This window comes from Nicotiana sylvestris, chromosome 6 (assembly GCF_000393655.2).
Source record: "Nicotiana sylvestris chromosome 6, ASM39365v2, whole genome shotgun sequence".
Lineage (NCBI taxonomy): Eukaryota > Viridiplantae > Streptophyta > Magnoliopsida > Solanales > Solanaceae > Nicotiana > Nicotiana sylvestris.
In genome coordinates, this window is record NC_091062.1 from 198,650,683 (window position 1) to 198,670,928 (window position 20,246).

The window sequence follows — 20,246 nt, forward strand, 5'->3', positions numbered from 1 at the left end:
ATATTTTTTCGGAATTTTACTTTTAATAAAAGAAATGCTTTCTCAAAATGTTTTTTTTTTGAATTTTGAATCTTCTTTTCAATTTTGAAAAAAAGAATCAAAATATTTTCGGATTTGCTTTTTTTTTTATTTTTTTATATTATATTATTTTTTGAAAACAATTAGAAAGACCTCCTAGAGAAGCCAATAATGGAGAAAATATTTTTGGATTATTTTAATTTTGTCATTTTCATAAACAAATAAATAACACATATTTTAAAAACAAGACTCTTTTTTCATTTTTATGGCAAGACAAACAATTTTCTTTTCTATTAATGCTTTTTTTTAATAAAACAAACTAATAAGACATATATTTTTTATTTTATATTCTCAAAATTTCGGCAGAGTTTCGACACTACTTGGACATTTGTTTTTTTTTCTTTCTAAAAATAAGTAGTTATATCTCTACACTGTCATTTCCTCATCTTTTCACGATTTTCTAATTTGTGGAAAATGATGACAACATACAAAATCTTTTGAATTTTCATGCCTTGTTTTTATATGTATTTTTATTTTTTTATATTTATTGTTATTTTCAAAATGTGGCATGGGAAACATAAGGATTTCCAAGACATCTTGGATTTCGCAAATGTTCCCCATGCGCTTTTTCCAACATATGAAGCGTGGGGGACATATGAGAATTCCAAGACTTCTTGGATTCCACAAATATTCCCCATGTGTTTTCCCAAAAAGCAAGCGTGAGGGACATAGGGAATTCCAAGGCTTCTTGGATTCCACAAATGTTCCCCATGCTTTGATTAAAATAACATCATGCTGGAAATGACCAAATGACCCATTCGCCCTTGACTGAATACAACATGTAGCACATAGGATGCCATAAGATGGTCTATTATTTTCAGGTTGCTTGTCCTAGACGGACCCAACCCCTGTGTTGAGTCCCCTAAGTCAAATGCACATGATGCAAATAAACGTTCCTACTAGGGATCCGGCATGTGGCTTTGTTATACTAGGTTCAGAACCTGGGTGTTTGTTCTAGACCTGGCTTACCCGAGCGGACAGCTCGAGCCGAGGGGGGGCAGCGTACCGGGAATACAGAAGCTTCACCGGCTTAGCAACTTGTCCGAACCTCGTTCTAAATTGGGATTTGACACTATACAGAAAAGAAGTCGTACGAAGTACACCCTTCTTCATGATTCAGAAGACTCAGAAAGGATATGGGTTTCGGCACAGTTTATATACAGTTCAAATAATATCAAAGCGGTAAAAGCAGCATTTAACACATTAGGCTCAAACATGTAAAAATCAGATAATAAATAAAGCCAAATAATAACAATTATTTTAAGCTCGAATTCTTAACCCTGAACCAGTGGTTTTGGGCCAAATCCCCAGCAGAGTCGCCAGAGCTGTCGCACCTCCTTTTTCCGCGCCCGGGGGGCAGGGGAGTTTTTTCCAATTAAAGGACAATCGAAACAGGATTGGTTTAATTATTTCAGAGTCGCCACTTGGGAGATTTAGGGTGTCCCAAGTCACCAATTTTAATCCCGAATCGAGGAAAAGAATGACTCTATATTACAGTCTGCGTACCAGAAATCTAGATAAGGAATTCTGTTAACCCGGGAGAAGGTGTTAGGCATTCCCGAGTTCCGTGGTTCTAGCACGGTCGCTCAACTGTTATATTCGGCTTATTTATCTGATTTTAAAATACAATTATGAACCAATGTGCCAATTTTAACTTTTAACCGCTTTATTATTATTGTATTTACAAGAATGTGAACATCGCTTAAAACACGTCTTTGGACTGCGTCACATGAAATGCACCCACAATCCGGAACGCATTTTATTTGATGTTTTGAGATTTGGATTTGGGTCGCATGAAATGCGCACCCGAGCTTAAGAAAGTAAATTATTAAACACGCGCCTAAAGAGACTATCGCGTTATTATTTTGGGTAGGCCACGAAATTCACTAAGCGGCCCTCCTGAATTCTAAGTAATTTAAAACAAGTATTTACTGAGGGCCCCGCAATTTGTCCCTTTTATTTTGCGAGGCTCGTCTCATTTTTATTGTTTTTATTTTTATTATTTTTAGAAAGAAAAAAAAAGGCTAAAATAACTACATTTTTTTTGCTACTTTGCGAGGTCATGAGTTGTAGATTAAACTTATTTGATGAAACGAATATTTTTCAGTGGGATTAAAATTACTCCTATGATTTTAACATTACTACTATACGTACAAACAACTCTTAAGACAAGCATGTAGATAACAATAATCTTAATATGAAGAAGCAAATTGCGGAATAGCTACTTAAAATAACGAAACAAAGGAAGAGACATTCAGCAAATCCGATACACAAACAGTGCATAGGAAATCCATATCATTTCATTCCATTTAAGCAAATATAACAAGTTTGGAAATGTATATGCACCTGTTTGAAGCAAGAACAACAACCAAACTGTCTCGACAGCTATCGGAAACCTCTCCAATGACGGAACCTCGATGTCGAACTCAACGATATCAGACCGGAAGCCACGAGCACAACCCGACGACGACCTCAGACGGTGTGCGCGACGATAACGAAGAAACGGCGGCAACTGAGCATACTAACGCTAATGGCGTTACTGCTGGTTCATGACTGGGGTGAGGAGGAGGCCTGGGGTTCGACTGGAGGGGTTGTTGTCGTTGGTCGTGTTGCTGGGTTGCGACGGGGTGGTGTTTGGTCGTTGGTTATGGTGGTTATGGGTGGAGGTGACGGAGGTGGAGCTGGAGGTGGAGGGGGCTGTTAGCGGCGACAATGGTGGTGGCGATGGCTGGATTATGGTGGTTTGGACAGTAGGGAGATGGTGTTTGGACGCTGATGGCGTTGGAGGGGACGTGATGGTGGCGGAAGAGATGGTGGCGATGGCGTTGGAGGGGACAGTAGTATTTTTGACGGGGAGGTCTGTGTGTTTGGACGCTGCGAGGAGGAGGGTCTCGTGGGTTTTTGACGATGGGGGAGTCCGCCAATGTCGTGGGGCAGCAGGTTGACGGGGACTCAGCTGGGTATTTGCTTCTTCTTCTTCTTGAAGAAGAAACATGAACAGTAGTATATCTCCACATTTCCAAAAGTCCGTCCTTCCTTTCATGTTTTGTCCGTGTATTTGTAATACAATGCCCATAAAAAATGAGCCCCACGCGTGGTGGGGTTCGAGGCATATGTCCCCCACGCGTGGTGGGTTCCCCACGTGTCCTGGACACGGTTTATTATGGGCTAGGTCCGAAAATTAGGCCTAAAACCGGGTAGTTTGAACCCGAATATTATTCTTTTGCCCGGACCCGAGAAATAGGAACACGTTGCTTAACTAGTCCTATGTAAGCAAAATAACTACCAAAAATAAGACTAGTATTTAAACAAAACTATATATTTTTAAATATTTTTCAAGATTTTAAAATAGCTACAAAAATATTAATAAAACTATTTTTTTTGTAATTTTCGTAAATATTAAGATAAAATATGAAGTAATATTTTTTGTATTTTTCAAAGTTAAAATAACTATAACATATTAATAAAACTATTTTTTGTAATTTTCGTTTTTTTTAATAAAGACAAAAATATGAAATAATATTTTTTGTATTAAAATGACTTCAAAACATTAATAGAATTATATATATATTTTTTGTTAATTTTCGAATTTATATAAAGTACCAAAATAAAGTGCAATTTTTGATTTTTTTTCAAGTTTATGAGGGATACATAAACTAAAATTATATATATATTTTTGTGATTTTCTTTTTTGCAACGAAATAAAGTAAAAATAGTTAAAATTGCTATACTAGTCCTAAATTAGATATTTAAGCTTAAGAACGTAAAAAATTCCCGGGGAGGGTCAAAAATCACGTGCTTACAGTGAGGACAAGGAGTTTGATCCTGCCCTGAAAGCTATAATCGCCATTGTCGATGCAGAGAGAAAGCCTAAAGCAGCCCCGAAGCAAGAGAAAAGGGAAAAGAAGACTAATACTGTCAAGGCTGAGCTCGAAAAGAAGGCTGAGACAAAGACAGAGAAGATGGTGCCTTCGAAGAATGAGGTTCTCTATATTCCACGAGGTCGATCAGAGAAGCCACAGAGAATCTCAATTAAAAGGGCAATACCGATGTACATGTCGAAAGGGGCCTATGTGGTTCGGGGGACGATTAAACTGCCTCGTCTGAATGAGCTAGTGGTTATCGGATGCGTACCACAGAAGCCAATGACAGACCCGTCTACGGTACCGTGGAATTATCAACAAACATTGGTTACATACAAAGGCAAAGAAATCACGGGAGAACTGCCAGAAAATACTTCTGTTGGAAAATATTCAGACATTCAAGAAGTGAACAATGCCACACGGAAGCGCTTCCCATCCAAGAAGCCTGTAAGCGCTGAAGAGGCAGAGGCTTTCTTCCAAAATATGAATATGCTTGACTATAAAGTGGTGGATCAATTGCGCAAATACCCTGAACAAGTGTCTATGCTATCTTTGCTAATGAAGTTCGCACAACATCAGAAGATCTTGCTTAAAACCTTGAATGAAGCGTATGTGACGGTTGAGACTTCAGTTGAACAACTTGAAAGAATGACGGAAAGGTTCTTTGCGGTTAATCAAGTTTCTTTTAGGAAGAACGATTTGCCTCCGGAGGGAGAAGCTCACAACAAGGCTTTACATCTGACAGTCAAGTGTGAAGACTACTACGTCAAGCGAGTAATGTTGGATGGGGGTTCGGGTGTTGACATTTGCCCGCTCTCCACGCTGCAAAGAATGGAAATTGGGACCGGAAGGATTCGCCCCAATAATGTCTGTGTAAGAGCTTTTGATGGTATCAAGAGGGACACCCTCGGAGAAATAGACCTGATATTGACTATCGGGCCGGTGGAGTTCGAAGTAACCTTCCAGGTACTGGATATGGACACATCTTACAATTTTCTCCTCGGAAGATCTTGGATTCATGCTGCATGGGATGTACACTCCACTCTCCACCAAATGGTAAAGTTTGAAGATGAAGGTCGGGAAATTGTGATCCACGGAGAAGACGAACAGTCTATTTATCGGGACCCATCCATCCCATGTCTTGAAGAAAGAGAAGGGAGTGAGCACACAGTTTATCAGGTTTTTGAAGTTGTGCTGGCGGAGCAGTATGAAGAAGGGAGCCCTTGTCCCCAACCTTTCTTGTCCAACGCTTCAATCATGGTTGCTAAAGAAATGATCCGACAGGGATTCAAACCAGGAAAAGGGCTTGGAAAATCGCTGCCAGGAATAACGGAACCTATCACCTTGCCTTCCACTAAGAAACTCTTTGGGATAGGCTTCCAACCTACTCCAAAAGATGAAGATTGGGCAGAGAAGAGAAAAAATGAGGGATGGAAGTTGCCTCGACCATTGCCACATTTGTACGAAACTTTCGTCAGACCAAAGTACATTGAAGAAGAAGATGACGAGGCCTTTACGGTCGAAGAGATTGAAGAAATATGTGGGGCAATGAGAGAAATGCTTTACGAAACTCACACGGTTCAGCTGGGAGAAGGCACAAGCACCGCTGAGGTGCTATACATGGGGCCAAATGCTAAGCTTCAAAATTGGGAGGCCACACCGTTCCCAGTTAGGCAGGAGTCCGGGTAGACCTGTCCTGCCTCCTTTCCTGCATCACGAGTTATCTTAGGGTGTAACTCGGATGTTTTTTCTTTAGTTTCCTGTTTTAACTTCCTGAATTATAAACCTTGTTTATCTTCTCAATTCCAAAGAATAAAATCAGTATTTCATCATTTTTTTCTTTACATTTTTCTGATTTTTGCTATTTTTCTTTTATCTTTTCCTTTTTTATAATAATGCGGCTTTAAATAATATGACATGCTTGCGGACTTCACGCCAATATACTAACGAGTTGTTTAATTGTGAAATAATGAACCAAGAACTAGAATATGACGAAGAAGAGGCTTTTAGGGAAATAAATCTAGAATTGGAACACTTTGAGAATAAACCTAAGCCGAATTTGAATGACACCGAACCGGTTAACTTGGGAACTCTTGAAGAAATTTGAGAAACCAAAATAAGCATTCACACAGATGAGAAAACGCGAGATGCAAGAATTCAACTCCTCTTTGAATTTAAAGATGTGTTTGCTTGGTCATACGATGACATGCCAAGATTAGGTGTTGATCTAGTAGTGCATAAATTGCCAATTTACCCTGATTGTCCTCCAGTTCAACAGAAGCAGAGGAAGTTCAAGACTGATATCAGTGATAAGATCAAAGAAGAAATCACAAAGCAGTTGAAAACAGGAGTAATTCGGGTAGTCCAGTATACTACGTGGTTGGCTAATGTAGTTCCGGTACCGAAGAAAGATGGGAAAACTCGGGTGTGTGTGGATTATCGAGATTTGAATAGGGCAAGTCCCAAAGACAATTTCCCGTTGCCCAACATCCACATCCTTGTTGATAACTGTGCCAAACATGAGATACAGTCTTTCGTAGATTGTTACGCTGGATATCATCAGGTGTTGATGGATGAAGAAGATGCCGAGAAAACCGCCTTCACTACACCTTGGGGTACTTACTATTATCAGGTTATGTCGTTCGGTTTAAAGAATGCTGAGGCAACTTACATGAGAGCCATGACTGCCATTTTTCATGATATGATGCATCAAGAGATAGAGGTGTATGTAGAGGATGTGATAGTCAAGTCCAGGACCCAGGACGATCATGTTCGAGACTTGAGGAAATTTTTTGAGAGGCTGAGAAAGTACGACCTGAAGCTGAATCCGGCTAAGTGCGCCTTCGGAGTCCCACCGGGCAAGCTTCTGGGTTTTATAGTAAGTAGGAGAGGCATCGAGTTAGATCCAACAAAGATAAAGTCTATCCGGGATCTACCTCCTCCAAGAACGAAGAAAGACGTGATGAGTCTATTGGGCAGGTTAAACTATATCAGTCGATTCATTGCCCAACTGACTAGCACATGTGAGCCCATATTCAAGCTATTAAGGAAGGATGCAGCAATCACATGGACGACTGAGTGTCAAGAGGCTTTTGACAAGATCAAATAATATCTTTCAAATCCTCTAGTTCTGGTCCCGCCAGAGCTAGAGAGACCCTTATTCTTGTATCTGACGGTCTTGGAAAATTCCTTCGGTTGTGTCCTCGGATAACATGACATAACTGGAAAGAAAGAGCAGGCAATCTATTACTTAAGCAAAAAGTTCACCGGTTATGAGGTCAAATACACGTTGTTGGAAAGAACGTGTTGTGCTTTGACATGGGTCGCTCAGAAATTGAGACATTATCTCCAAGCTCATACTACTTACCTCATAACCAGGTTGGATCCTTTGAAGTACATATTCCAGAAACCGATACCTATGGGAGATTAGCAAAGTGGCAAATCTTGCTTACTGAATTCGACATAGTCTATGTCACTTGCACGACGATGAAAGCCCAGGCATTGGCGGATCACTTGGCTAAGAACCCAGTTGATGAGGAATACCAACCATTGAGTACTTATTTTCCAGATGAAGAAATAAACACAATAGAAGTAGTCTCGAAGACGCTCATGCTTGGAAGATGTTCTTTGATGGGTCCGTAAACGCCAAAGGTGTAGGAATTGGGGCAATCTTTATCTCACCCACTGGTTAACACTATCCGGCTACAGCTAGGCTTCGTTTCTTTTGCATGAACAATACAGCTGAATATGAAGCCTGCATCATGGGCATGAGCATGGCGATCGATCAAGATGTTGAAGATTTGTTGATTATGGGGGATTCTGATCTGATTATCCGGCAAGCCCAAGGTGAATGGGAAACTCGAGATGTCAAGCTTATTCCTTACCGGCAGCACGTGGAGGATCTCGGCAAGCGATTCAAATCAATAAAGTTCAGGTATATCCCGCGGTGTCACAATGAACTAGCCGATGCACTTTCCACCTTAGCTTCAATGTTACCTTACCCAGGCAATACCTACATCGATCCCTTGGAAATCCAAATCAGGGAAAGACACGGTTACTGTAATGTAATCGAGGCAGGACCAAGTACCCAGCCATGGTACCATGATGTTAAGAGGTTCTTGAAGACACAAGAATACCCCGAACATGCTACTGGAGATTAAAAGAGAACTATTAGGCGGCATACAAGTGGATTCTTTTTGAGCGGCGAGGTATTGTATAAAAGAACCCCGGATCTCAACTTGTTAAGATGTGTTGACGCGGAGAAGCAGGAAAAATCATGCATGAAGTACACGCAGGAGTGTGTGGACCTCATATGAACGGGTATGTCCTGGCGAAGAAAATCCTTCGAGCTGGGTATTATTGGATAACCGTAGAGAAAGATTGTTTCAGTTTCGTCCGGAAATGTCATCAATGCCAGGTACATGGAGATCTGATTCATACACCTCCAACAGAGCTACATCCTATGTCAGCGCCGTGGCCTTTTGTCGCCTGGGGTAAGGACGTCATTGGTCCGATTGAGCCAAAAGACTCAAATGGACACAGATTCATATTGGTCGCTATTGATTACTTCACAAAATGGGTCAAAGCTATCACTCTCAAATCGGTCACTAAGAAAGCCGTGGTGGATTTTGTACATTCAAATCTTATCTATCGTTTCGGTATTCCTGCAACTATCATCACAGATAATGCAGCAAACCTGAATAGTCACTTGATGGAGGATGTATGCGAACTGTTCAAAATAACGCATAGGAACTCCACTCCTTATCGGCCCAAGGCCAATGGCGCTGTTGAAGCAGCAAACAAAAACATCAAGAAGATTTTGAGGAAGACAATCCAGAGTTCTAGACAATGGCATGAACAGTTACCTTTTGCCTTGCTGGGATATCGCACTACAGTACGCACATCAGTAGGGGCAACCCCATACTTGTTGGTTTATGGGACCGAAGCTGTGATACAGGCAGAGGTAGAAATTCCTTCGCTTCGGACCATTGTCGAAGCAGAGATTGAAGATAGCGAGTGGGTTAAGACTCGATTGGAGTAGTTGACCTTAATTGACGAAAAACGAATGGTTGCGGTCTGTCATGGGCAATTGTACCAACAAAGAATGACCCGTGCTTACAATAAGAAAGTGCGACCCAGGAATTTTGAAGTAGGTCAACTAGTGTTAAGGCGCATTCTTCCACATCACCCGGAAGTGAAAGGAAAATTTGCTCCTAATTGGAAAGGTCCGTACATCATCAGGAAGATATTACCAAGAAGAGCTTTGTATCTGGGTGATATTGAAGGAAATGATCCTGAAACAGCTGTGAACGTGGATGCAGTCAAAAGTTACTATGTCTGAGTTTACTTCAGTGATGTGTTGGCACATTTGAGATGATGAAGGCTTTTTATTCCCGCTACCCAAAAACTATCAACTTTTTTTACAAACCCTTTGAGCCGGTTACATTTCTTTGGCTACCCTCTTTGGAATCCAAAAGCACCGTTGAAAAAAAAAGAAAAAAAAAGAAAAAATGATTTGTCTGAACTACGTCTGACTTGATTCCGAAAGGATACGTAGGCAGCCTCTCTCTGGGGTTCAGTCACACCAAAATAAAAATCCAAATTCCCTCAAAATGAAACTGGGGCAGATGTTATAATGGTCACGCGGTAATCCCGTTTTGAATGGTTCCAAAGTTGTAAATCGATCCAAATCATTTTTACCCAAATCCTTTCAAGTCCTTATGACCAATCAGTGAGAGTGGTCAAGGATCAGAGGATACAACTACTTGGATCCGAGGTAAAAAAATGAGAGAAATAAAACGAGAGAGTCTTATTGGTGAAAACCCACACGGGCACCGTAAGGCAATGGCGAGCAGAGAAATCGAAAATGAGAGAGATTGTTTAGTAAAAACTCGCAAAGAGTTCTATCAGGCGACAGTGAGAAGAGAAATGAGAGAGGTCGACTAGCGAAAACCCGCAAAGGGCGCTGTCGGCCGAAAAGATGATTTCACCACAGAAAGTTCTGGCAAGGTTCCCTGGTTGGGAAACATAGATCCGTTTTTGTTTCATGAGGAAATGCAAGTTCGTGAGGTTCGGGCATCCAATTCAAAAGGCATGTCATGTCAGTTTAAAGCCAGCATGCACCTCAGATAAGTCCTTCTTTTCTCCGTAAGGGACGCTTCTCTTTTAAATTTGTTTCTCCGCTCTTTGTTTACCTTTTCTTGAATCCCTTTCGGTTTAACCCTAAATTCCAAATGTGTTAGAAAGAAAAGGTGGCAGGACCGGTTTCACAGAGCTCCGTCTAGCAAGAAGTAAAGAAAATACCCAGCCTCAGAGGTGCGTCGGTCCAATCCCGACTGATCATGATGTTGATTACCTCCAAAGTAAAGGCATTAAAAAAAATCCCCAATGAGATCTGCCCCAGTAAAAATCCTCAAGCAGAATGAGATGGAAGAACCAAAGCCTTACACGGGCGAATCATCATGAAATCCTGAAATCCGAGTCTTATCAGTTTGAAAGGGGGTCGCCTTTGAAGCCAATCAATGGCGAAATTTCTCAACAGAAATGAGGCCGGGACCAAGCAATTGGAATGATCAAGGCCGCCGAACCAATCACCATTTTCAAACTAACAATTGTTCTTTGTTTGGAAAATTGAAACAGGTGCAATCCAGAGCAACCGTGCAAGAAGCAGGTGCAACCAAAGGGAAAAGAAATGCACAAGTGCAAGAAACAGCTTTGCAGCAAGGAATCAACCCAAAAGGGAAGTTTCCTCCAAATTCTTTCCTGCATTTTTATTGAACAAAAAAAATAATTAAAAAAAACGAAAAGAGAAATAAGAAGAAAATTCCAAAAAGGGGTTAGTTTAGAATCCCCAATATCAACCTATTTTTCGCCAATATTAGGGCTCCAATCCCTAAGTTTGAGATTTTAGACATAGGGCCTCCATTCCCTAGTCGTCTTTAGCCAACATTAGGGCTCCAATCCCTGAGTTGAGCAATTTTCCTTTAGCCGACATTAGGGCTCCAATCCCTGAGTTGAGCAAGTTTTCTTTTAGCCGACATTAGGGCTCCAATCCTTGAGTTGAGCGATTTTTCTTTTAGCCAACATTAGGGCTCCAATCCCTGAGTTGAGCAATTTTCCTTTAGCCGACATTAGGGCTCCAATCCCTGAGTTGAGCAATTTTCCTTTAGCTGACATTAGGGCTCCAATCCCTGAATTGAGCAATTTTCCTTTAGCCGACATTAGGGCTTCAATCCCTGAGTTGAGCAAGTTTTCTTTTAGCCGACATTAGGGCTCCAATCCCTGAGTTGAGCAAGTTTTCTTTTAGCCGACATTAGGGCTCCAATCCCCGAGTTGAGCAAGTTTTCTTTTAGCGGACATTAGGGCTCCAATCCCTAAGTTGAGCGATTTTTCTTTTAGCTGAAATTAGGGCTCCAATCCCTGAGTTGAGCAAGTTTTCTTTCAGCCGACATTAGGGCTCCAATCCCTGAGTTGAGCAATTTTCCTTTACCAACATTAGGGCTCCAATCCCTGAGTTGAGCGACTTTCTTTTAGCCGACATTAGGGCTCCAATCCCTGAGTTGAGCAATTTTCCTTTAGCCAACATTAGGGCTCCAATCCCTGAGTTGAGCAATTCTCCTTTACCAACATTAGGGCTCCAATCCCTGAGTTGAGCAATTTTCCTTTAGCTGACATTAGGGCTCCAATCCCTGAGTTGAGCAAGTTTTCTTTTAGCCGACATTAGGGCTCCAATCCCTGAGTTGAGCAAGTTTTCTTTTAGCCGACATTAGGGCTTCAATCCCTGAGTTGAGCGATTTTCCTTTAGCCAACATTAGGGCTCCAATCCCTGAGTTGAGCAATTCTCCTTTACCAACATTAGGGCTCCAATCCCTGAGTTGAGCGACTTTCTTTTAGCCGACATTAGGGCTCCAATCCCTGAGTTGAGCAATTTTCCTTTAGCCAACATTAGGGCTCCAATCCCTGAGTTGAGCAATTCTTCTTTACCAACATTAGGACTCCAATCCCTGAGTTGAGCAACTTTCTTTTAGCCGACATTAGGGCTCCAATCCCTGAGTTGAGCGAATTTTCTTTTAGCCGACATTAGGGCTCCAATCCCTGAGTTGAGCGATTTTCTTTAGCCGACATTAGGGTTTCAATCCCTGAGTCGAGCAAATTTTCTTTAGCCGACATTAAGGCTCCAATCCCTAAGTTGAGCATGTTTTCTTTTAGCCGACATTAGGGCTCCAATCCCTGAGTCGAGCAAGTTTTCTTTTAGCCAACATTAGGGCTCCAATCCCTGAGTTGAACAAGTTTTCTTTTAGCCGACATTAGGGCTCCAATCCCCGAGTTGAGCGATTTTTCTTTTAGCCGACATTAGGCCTTTTAGACTTGAGGTTTCCAATCCCCTCATCAATTCTGTAGATTTTATGGCAATTGACTCACAAAGTTTTCCTAGTGAAACTGGGGCAGAAAAATTTCGTTCGTTTGTTTGTTTTGTTGTCTGAGCAGGTTGACCTGAGGCACAGGGATCGAGATGACCTACAGAGTGAGTCTCAATCTAGAATAAAGAAAGGAAGAAAAGAACAAAAAGAAGATGTTCCCAAATATTGGAGCAAACAAAGTGCAGATCGCTCAAAATCTTATTGAAGTCACGAGCTCCGCCAATCCCGCTTCACTCAATGCTGCAAAAATAAACAAGCACCTACAACTTGCAAGCATCAAGATTCAGATCGAAGTCTACAAGCAGAATCAGCTAAGACTCAAGATCAAGTTGCGAAAGAATTATAGATAGGAATCTTGTAACTAGTAGTTTATAGGCATAGCTAGCTTAGTTTTAATTCTCTTTTGGTGTAATAAGGAGGTCGGTAAAGCAGTAGTAACAGCATGCAACAGTAGTAACAACAACATTACAGTCCCATGGTAGTCCCAGCTACCAAAACTTCCCGAACTACATTGACCTGATTCCTGTTTAGCCCAGGATATGTAGGAAACCTTCGAAGCAGAGGTTCGGTCAAATATTTCAAAAAATGTTTCACACGGAGTAGTCAAACAAACGAAAATCGCTCATATCCGCTCACTTTATCTTTGCACGAAAACCTTGCATGTTTTCGAACAAAGAGGGGCAGCTGTGAGCACGTGATTTTTGTTTCCACGACAATTACTCCAAAAGAAATCGAAAAATAAAACAAATTGTCTTTGTGTATAATTTTGAGAATTTGCGTGGCATTTTTTGATAGTTATTTGTAGTTTTTGTCTTTGATTGTTTATTTTATTAATTAAAAATACAAAAATATGTTGCATGTAAATTTAGGATCTTATTCTACTATTAGGAATTAATTAAATCGTATTTGGTTTTTAAATGAATAAAAATCACAAAAATATTATTTTTTTTGTGGTAATTTTGTCATTTTTATCGTTTAATGGTTGATTTTGTTTAATTAATATATGATAATGTGTGTTAATTATTGCTAAGAATCAATTAATGTCTGTGTGATATAATTTTAATTTTATAATTTTTTGTAAATTCGGAATTTAAACTAGGAATTAAAAAGGAAAAGAACAAAAAATAGAAAAAGGAATTTGAACTGGGCCATTCCCTTTTGGTCCAAAATCAGGCCCAAACAAGACCTATACCGGGCCCAAACCATCAGCTCTCAAAAGACGCCTCAGACGACGTCGTTTTGAGACCGACGCATCTCGACCGTGCATCCATCCTCATCCAACGGTCCACGATCTCACCCTATAACCCGACTTGCTTACCCGGGTCGACCCAGCCCCTCATTAAAACCAAACGACCCCGTTTCTGCACCAAACAACCCCGTCTCGTCCTTCACCAATTAATCCGAGCCGTTAAGATCATTCGATCTGACGACTCAAATTAATTGTCGTGTTTAATATACCCAAAAATCCCCAAACCCCTTTTACCCATTTCATTCCCAAACACCCCCCCTTTGTCTCTGAAAGAGGCAAACCAAACAACCTCGGAACCCTAGCGCCGCCACCTTACCCCATCGCCTGAAACCCGGCGGCATCGACACCGCCGGTCACCAGATTAACACCCCTAAACCATCTGACCACCCCCGTTCCAAATATGTTACTCCCTTGTCTCAAATCTTCCCCCATCGTCTCGAATCTTCATTTGAAGATTCGAGCCAAACCTCAACTTATACCAACCTATCCCAAATGCACACCAGTTACTCCCCTGACCTCCCCCGTGACCAAACCAAGCCTGGTTTGGTTCGAATCGAACCAGAAAAGCTCGAACCCCTAATCTGAGCCCCAAGAACCCTAGAAATCCAAAAACCAGGAATTTGTCCAAATTGGCAGAGGTTTGAGGTTCTAATAGACCTTAGTCGAATTGTTCTCTGTTGAGAACACTTGATTAAGGTCCATTCGACCTCAAAAAGGTCGAGTCTGAGTTCAGACCTGGGTCATCTAGATTACTCGAGATATTCTTTTTCCCTTTTCCGTTTGATCTATTTTTGTTTGTTTATTTTGTTGTTCATTTGTTGTTTAGAATGATTTTATTTCCAACTTCTTTTTCTTCTCCAAATCAGACCTTTTATTTGGTCGGAATTGTCGTCTGTTCATTGATAGGTGTGTGTGTTTAAACTATATAATCGATTGGAATAAGTTTGATCGATTAATTAGTCTCTAGGGTAATTCATTATTTTGTCAGTACAACTTGAATCACCTATGTGTACTGTTCGATTCTAATTGTTAGCTATTGACTTATATGTTGTAATTTGTATAGTCGATTGGATAAATGTCGTCAATTAGTTTTAACAGGTCGGGTTGTTAGAAACCCGCAAATTGTCCAGTTTAATGGTATGTCAGTTTAATACTAATATAAACTAATGAATAAAATAGGGATCAATAGTGGAATTGATGATATGATTAAGTGCCTTTAGTGGCTGGAAATCAGAAAGAGCATGGGGCTTAATTTTAAATAGAAATGACTAGTTAAAGACCGACAGATTCTTTTTGAATTAACTAGTGAAAAAGGGTACTACTTGAGTTGGCTTAGTGACTTTACTGGTGGGAAATCAGGAACAACATGGGTTCAATGATAAAAAGGTAGAAATGCACATAAGGAGGGAATAAAAACAGGCTGAAATGTTTGAATAAAGGAGGGCCAGCTCTAGTCTTTAAAGGGGACTGATTTCGGACAAGAGGAAGAGTTTTTTAGAACCTAAGGGAGCCTATCTTGAAACTAAAAGAGAGAGCTCATTTCTGGACTTCAATCCTAGGTAGACAATAAACAAAAAGAAAAACCTCTGTTGCTCCATTGAAGCTGAAAAATTCTGCTTTTCTTCACTTTTTTTTGTTTGAAATCAGCATTAACTGCAATTGTTCTATTGAAACTTAGGCTTCTTTCTTTGAGTGTCCGAAAATCAGAAACTGTTGTTCCACTGTTGTTTCGGATTCACCTATTTCTGCCTGTGATTAACATTGGTATTTTCGGGTCTCAACTGAGCCTCCTGAGTCTGTTTTGTTTGTATATTGAGTACTGTTTCATTGAGTTATTTCTAGTTTGTTCACTGGGGTGTATTCTGTTTGGTTGTTACTGCTGCTGTTGCTGATTGCTGTTTACTGCTGTTGCTGCCAGCTGATTTTCTTTTTCTTTCTTGTTCGTTGTGTTACAACATCCAGGTACACTCTTATCTCCATTTTAATGTGGCATCTTGGTTCAAGTGTATAAATGATCCAGAAAGTCAATGACAAGGAATTTTTGTTAATCTGAACCTATTAGGAATTATTGTAGTTTAATACCCCATTTAGATTACTTATGTTGTCAAGAACTATATTGAACTGCTAGACCGATTTTGTTTGTTTTGGCTAATTTTGGGTTAAGTTAACAATTAACTTGGGTTTAGTTTTCACATTGATAGTGTAATGCATGATCTTAGCAGGTTCCTGGGTGTATTCGAATGAACTGCATGAGATTGTATTTGAACTAAAAAATGGATTTCGAGTTTAGTTAGATCATGTGAATTATTGGACTGTTAAGTATTAGATCCTCTTTTGTAATTTGTCGTTAAACGATTGTATGGTTCGTAATAAATTAGCAGGCAGTCAGAACAGCGTGAAGCAATTGATTATGTTATCATATGTCAAGCCCAAGTTAAGTATTAGACTAGTAAGTTTAGTTCGAGCTAGTATCAAACTAGTTTAGCCTGTGCTGAGTAATCAATCTCTAGTAGGAATAAATAAATACACATCATTATTCCTTGCGTTCAATTATCAAGTGCATATTGCAATAGCATTGAAATAACTGAGCATGCCGTCATTCCTTTTATTTTTGAAATCTGTTTAGTAAGAATCAAGGATCAGTAGCTAATTAAAAGCTTTGAAGTGGGCCTATTAAATACCTTTTTCGTTTTGGGCAAATTTTAAGGCCCGCGCTCGAACGGTTTTCATTAATGGATAGTTGTTTCAATTCATATTCTTTGGGCTTACTTTTGAGACCAATGGCACAGTTATTTCAAAACTATTGCTTTGCCCGTATTAGACCAGAAACATTTTAATTAGGATATTTTCTTTTTTTTTTCTTAGAGACAAAACACACAAAAAAAAATCATAGCTGCTTTTAGGCTTGCCTTTTGTTTTTTTTAAAATAAATGAGGCGAGCCTCGCCAAACAAAGCCGCACAAACTGCAGGGCCCTCAATAGATGTTAATAATTACTTAGATTTCGGGAGTGGCCATTTAGCGAACTTCACGGCTTTGCCCAAAGATAATAACGCGTTAGACTCTTTAGACGCGATTTTAATTAAATTACATGCTTCAATTCGGGTGCGCATTTATGTGACCCAAATCCAAATCTCAACGGAGTCGGAATGTATTAACAACCACGGGCGCATTGATTGTGACACGGTTCGAAATACATTTTCACGACGGTGCAATTCCATAAAAAATAAATAATAATAAAAGCGGTTTAAACCTAATAAAAGCACACAAGTTATAACATGTATTAAAATCAGATATTTAGCCATTATAACAATTTAGCGACCGTGCTAGAACCACGAGATTCGGGGGTGCCTAACACCTTCTCTCGGATCAACAGAATTCCTTACTTAGAATTTCTGGTTCGCAAACTTCATTTGGAAAGTCGAATATTTTCCTCGAATTGGGATTCAAGATAAACCGGTGACTTGGGACACCAAAAGCCAAACCTTTCCCAAGTGGCGACTCTGAATTAAATAAATAATCTCATTTCGAATATTGTCACTTAAAATGGAAAAACTCCCTCACGCATTTATCCTTCGGGGTAGGTGCGCAAAAAGGAGGTGTGACAATACCGCGCTTTACTTTAACGGCTAAAACTCCGTTAAAGTGAAATGCGGTATAATACCGTATTTTATATAAAAAAATAACTTTTCTTTTACATTGTAGAAACGTATTTTGAGTCGAAAATATCGGCATTTAGGTTTCGGACTCTTCGTTTTAATTTATGTGATAAAGTTTGATCGTAGATCCACAATTTAACGAATAAAATAGAACTTCTAAAATTTATAATCATAAAGTATATCATGGTTAATAAGATATTTAAAACTTGTGATATTAAATCTTTTATAACATTTTTTAGTTGAAAAAACTTTTCATTAAAAATTAAATGCAAAAGTTAAGTTGAATTATTTTAAATTTAAAAAGTTATTATTCTTAGAACAAACTAACAGAATATTGCCCGCATAAAATTGGAGGGAGTATTTATTTACTAACTATAACTGGAATTTTGTATACGACTTATAGCCTGTTTGGCCAAGTTTTTTTTTTTTTGGCTAATTTTTTTTTTTTGCCAAAAATACTTTTGGCCAAAAATTAAGGTGTTTTGCCAAGCTTTTGGAAGGAAAAAAAGTGCTTTTGAGGAGAATCAGTAGTTTTGGAGAAACAAAAAAAAGTAGTTTCTCTCCAAAAACACTTTTTTGAGAAGCACTTTTGAGAAAAATACACTTAGAAGCAGTTTTTTAAAGCTTGGCCAAACACTAATTGCTGCTCAAAAGTGCTTTTCAAACTAATTAGCCAGACACAAACTGCTTCTCACAAAAAATACTTTTTGAGAAAAACACTTTTGAAAAAAAACACTTCTCAAAATAAACTGATTTTTGCAGCTTGGCCAAACGGGCTATTATTAGATTGAACAAAAGAAGCTTGCCCTTTTAAGTATTTACTTTAATTAATCAACTTTTAATCCATCATTTACACTGTTTTTTATGGTTTGCGAACAAAGCTGATAAAGAGCCCGTTTGACTTAGCTTATTTAGAGTAGCTGATAATCATTAGCTGCTGAAAAGTACTTTTAAGTGCTGAAACTGATTTAAAAAATAAGCAGTTACATGTTTGTGCTGAAATTAATAATAAGCAGCTGAAGAACTGGACATACAAAGAGTTTTGTTAGAATTATTTTAGGGATTGAATAGTAAATATTTTGGTCAAATCTAAAGTGTTTATAAGCTGAAATTTGATAAGTTGAGAGAGACCAACTTATGACTTTTTGCTTACTTTTGACTTATAAACACTTAACTTATAAGCATTTTTATCAAACACGTAGATAAACCAAAAAGTATTTATAAGCCAATTTAATCAGTTTATAAACTTAGCCAAACACCCTCTAAAAATTGTATCTTTAGAAAGCGGTGAAAATCATTGCTCATAGAACTCAAGCTGACTGTAGGGAGCCTACATATAACAGGTATTGGACCGTGGAATATAGCCAATAGCAGAGTCTGCAACTGTTTGGATAATCTTCCTGTGTATTACTATGACTTTTGACAACTCGAAATCCTCTTTTTGACTTTTTTTTTTTCCTTTCGCACAAATCTCCATGATCTCTTTTCCCTAACATGCTCACTACTACTAAAATATAATTTTCATGAAAATAAGTAATTTTATTATTTATTTTTTCTTATTTGGTTGATGAATTAAATATTCTTTTCGAAAAATTAGTACTTTAAGTATCACTGAATATTTCCTCACACTTAGTTTTTTGCATAACAACGATATCAATTTATCGTACTCTATTGTAAGTGACAATTTAATATGACACTGAGCAGGTAAACTGTAATCCACAGAGTTATTCTCCATCACAACCTCACCCCCCAATTTAATGAAACTCTTATTCTACGTTGTTCAGACATAATGAAAAAATGCTGGAGAATTTAAGAACAATAAACGTTTCAACAAGAGTTAAAAATTTTTTTGAATGAATTTCTATACAATCCTAACCTCTTTATATAGGAAATGACTAGCCGAGATTTTTTTTTATATTGGTATAGCGCCCAAAAAGTTGGCACTATACGCTTTTGAATTATTGAAGTCAGGAATTATTGGTGGGGCAAGGAAAAAGAAGTATAACGCCACTATATCTGGCGCTATACATTAATGATGTATGTATAGCGCCAGGTATTGTGACGCTATACCTGGACGTGTCAGATTTTATAGTATAGTGCCACAATACCTGGCGCTATGCATTAATGATACCGTTACTGTTATTGTATAGTATCAGGTATTATGGTGCTATATATAAAAATATAATTTTTTTTATCAATTACAAGAACTACATTTTGATTCCAGACTTCTAAAAATTGTATCTTTAGAAAGCGGTGAAAATCATTGGTCATAGAACTCAAGCTGACTGTAGTGAGCCCTACATATAACATGTATTGGACCGTGGAATATAGCCAATAGCAGAGTCTGCAACTGTTTGGATAATCTTCCTGTGGATTACTATGACTTTTGACAACTCGAAATACTCTTTTTGACCTTTTTTTTTCCTTTCGCACAAATCTCCATGATCTCTTTTAACATGCTCACTACTACTAAAATATAATTTTCATGGATATGAGTAATTTTATTATTTTTTTTATTTGGTTGATGAATTAAACACTCTTTTCGAAAAATATTTTTTAGTGTTTGGTTAGAGAGCGAAAAATATTATTTAGAAAAATAATTTTTTATGTTACTCTCCTCAACCCCGTTCACTCAAGTCCCCACATTTTCTGTGCTCTCTCTCCCCTCTCCCAAATATTCAATGTTTTCAAGACTCTATTTTCTTCACAAATTTAATTATTCTTCTAAAAATTCACACATACCTAAAAGAATTAATATTTTGTTTTACTTGTTATGTAAAAACAACACTGAAATTTGTGCTTCATAACTAAAAAAAAATATGTTGAAAAAGAAAGTATTCTTTCTATAAAATAAAAATAAAGTACTCATTTTGTTAAAATAAATTTTGAATATTCTTTTTGTTGAAACGACGAAAGAAAATACTTTTTATTACATTATTTTGTTGAAATAAAAGAAAATATTTTTTTATTTCATAAAA

At 38.5% G+C, this 20,246-nt stretch overlaps 1 protein-coding gene across 1 annotated transcript; it reads left to right on the plus strand.

Annotated features, from left to right (window-relative positions):
* Positions 1–2,608: 2,608 nt before the first annotated feature.
* On the plus strand, positions 2,609–8,982 carry LOC138871910 (uncharacterized). Its single transcript, XM_070149833.1, has 7 exons — positions 2,609–2,777; positions 2,830–2,935; positions 3,884–5,552; positions 6,505–6,819; positions 7,320–7,532; positions 8,359–8,599; positions 8,837–8,982. Exons 1-7 carry the CDS (start codon positions 2,609–2,611, stop codon positions 8,980–8,982), a joined length of 2,859 nt encoding a protein of 952 aa, XP_070005934.1.
* Positions 8,983–20,246: the final 11,264 nt, after the last annotated feature.

What these genes read in the sequence shown, in the direction of transcription:
- LOC138871910 (XM_070149833.1), top strand. Translation starts at nt 2,609, where the DNA reads ATGGCGTTACTGCTGGTTCATGACTGGGGTGAGGAGGAGGCCTGGGGT. An exon ending in AGCTGGAGGTGGAGGGGGCT is followed by an intron (nt 2,778 to 2,829) that starts GTTAGCGGCGAC and finishes TGGTTTGGACAG; the next exon opens with TAGGGAGATGGTGTTTGGAC. An exon ending in GCAAGCTTCTGGGTTTTATA is followed by an intron (nt 6,820 to 7,319) that starts GTAAGTAGGAGA and finishes CCTCATAACCAG; the next exon opens with GTTGGATCCTTTGAAGTACA.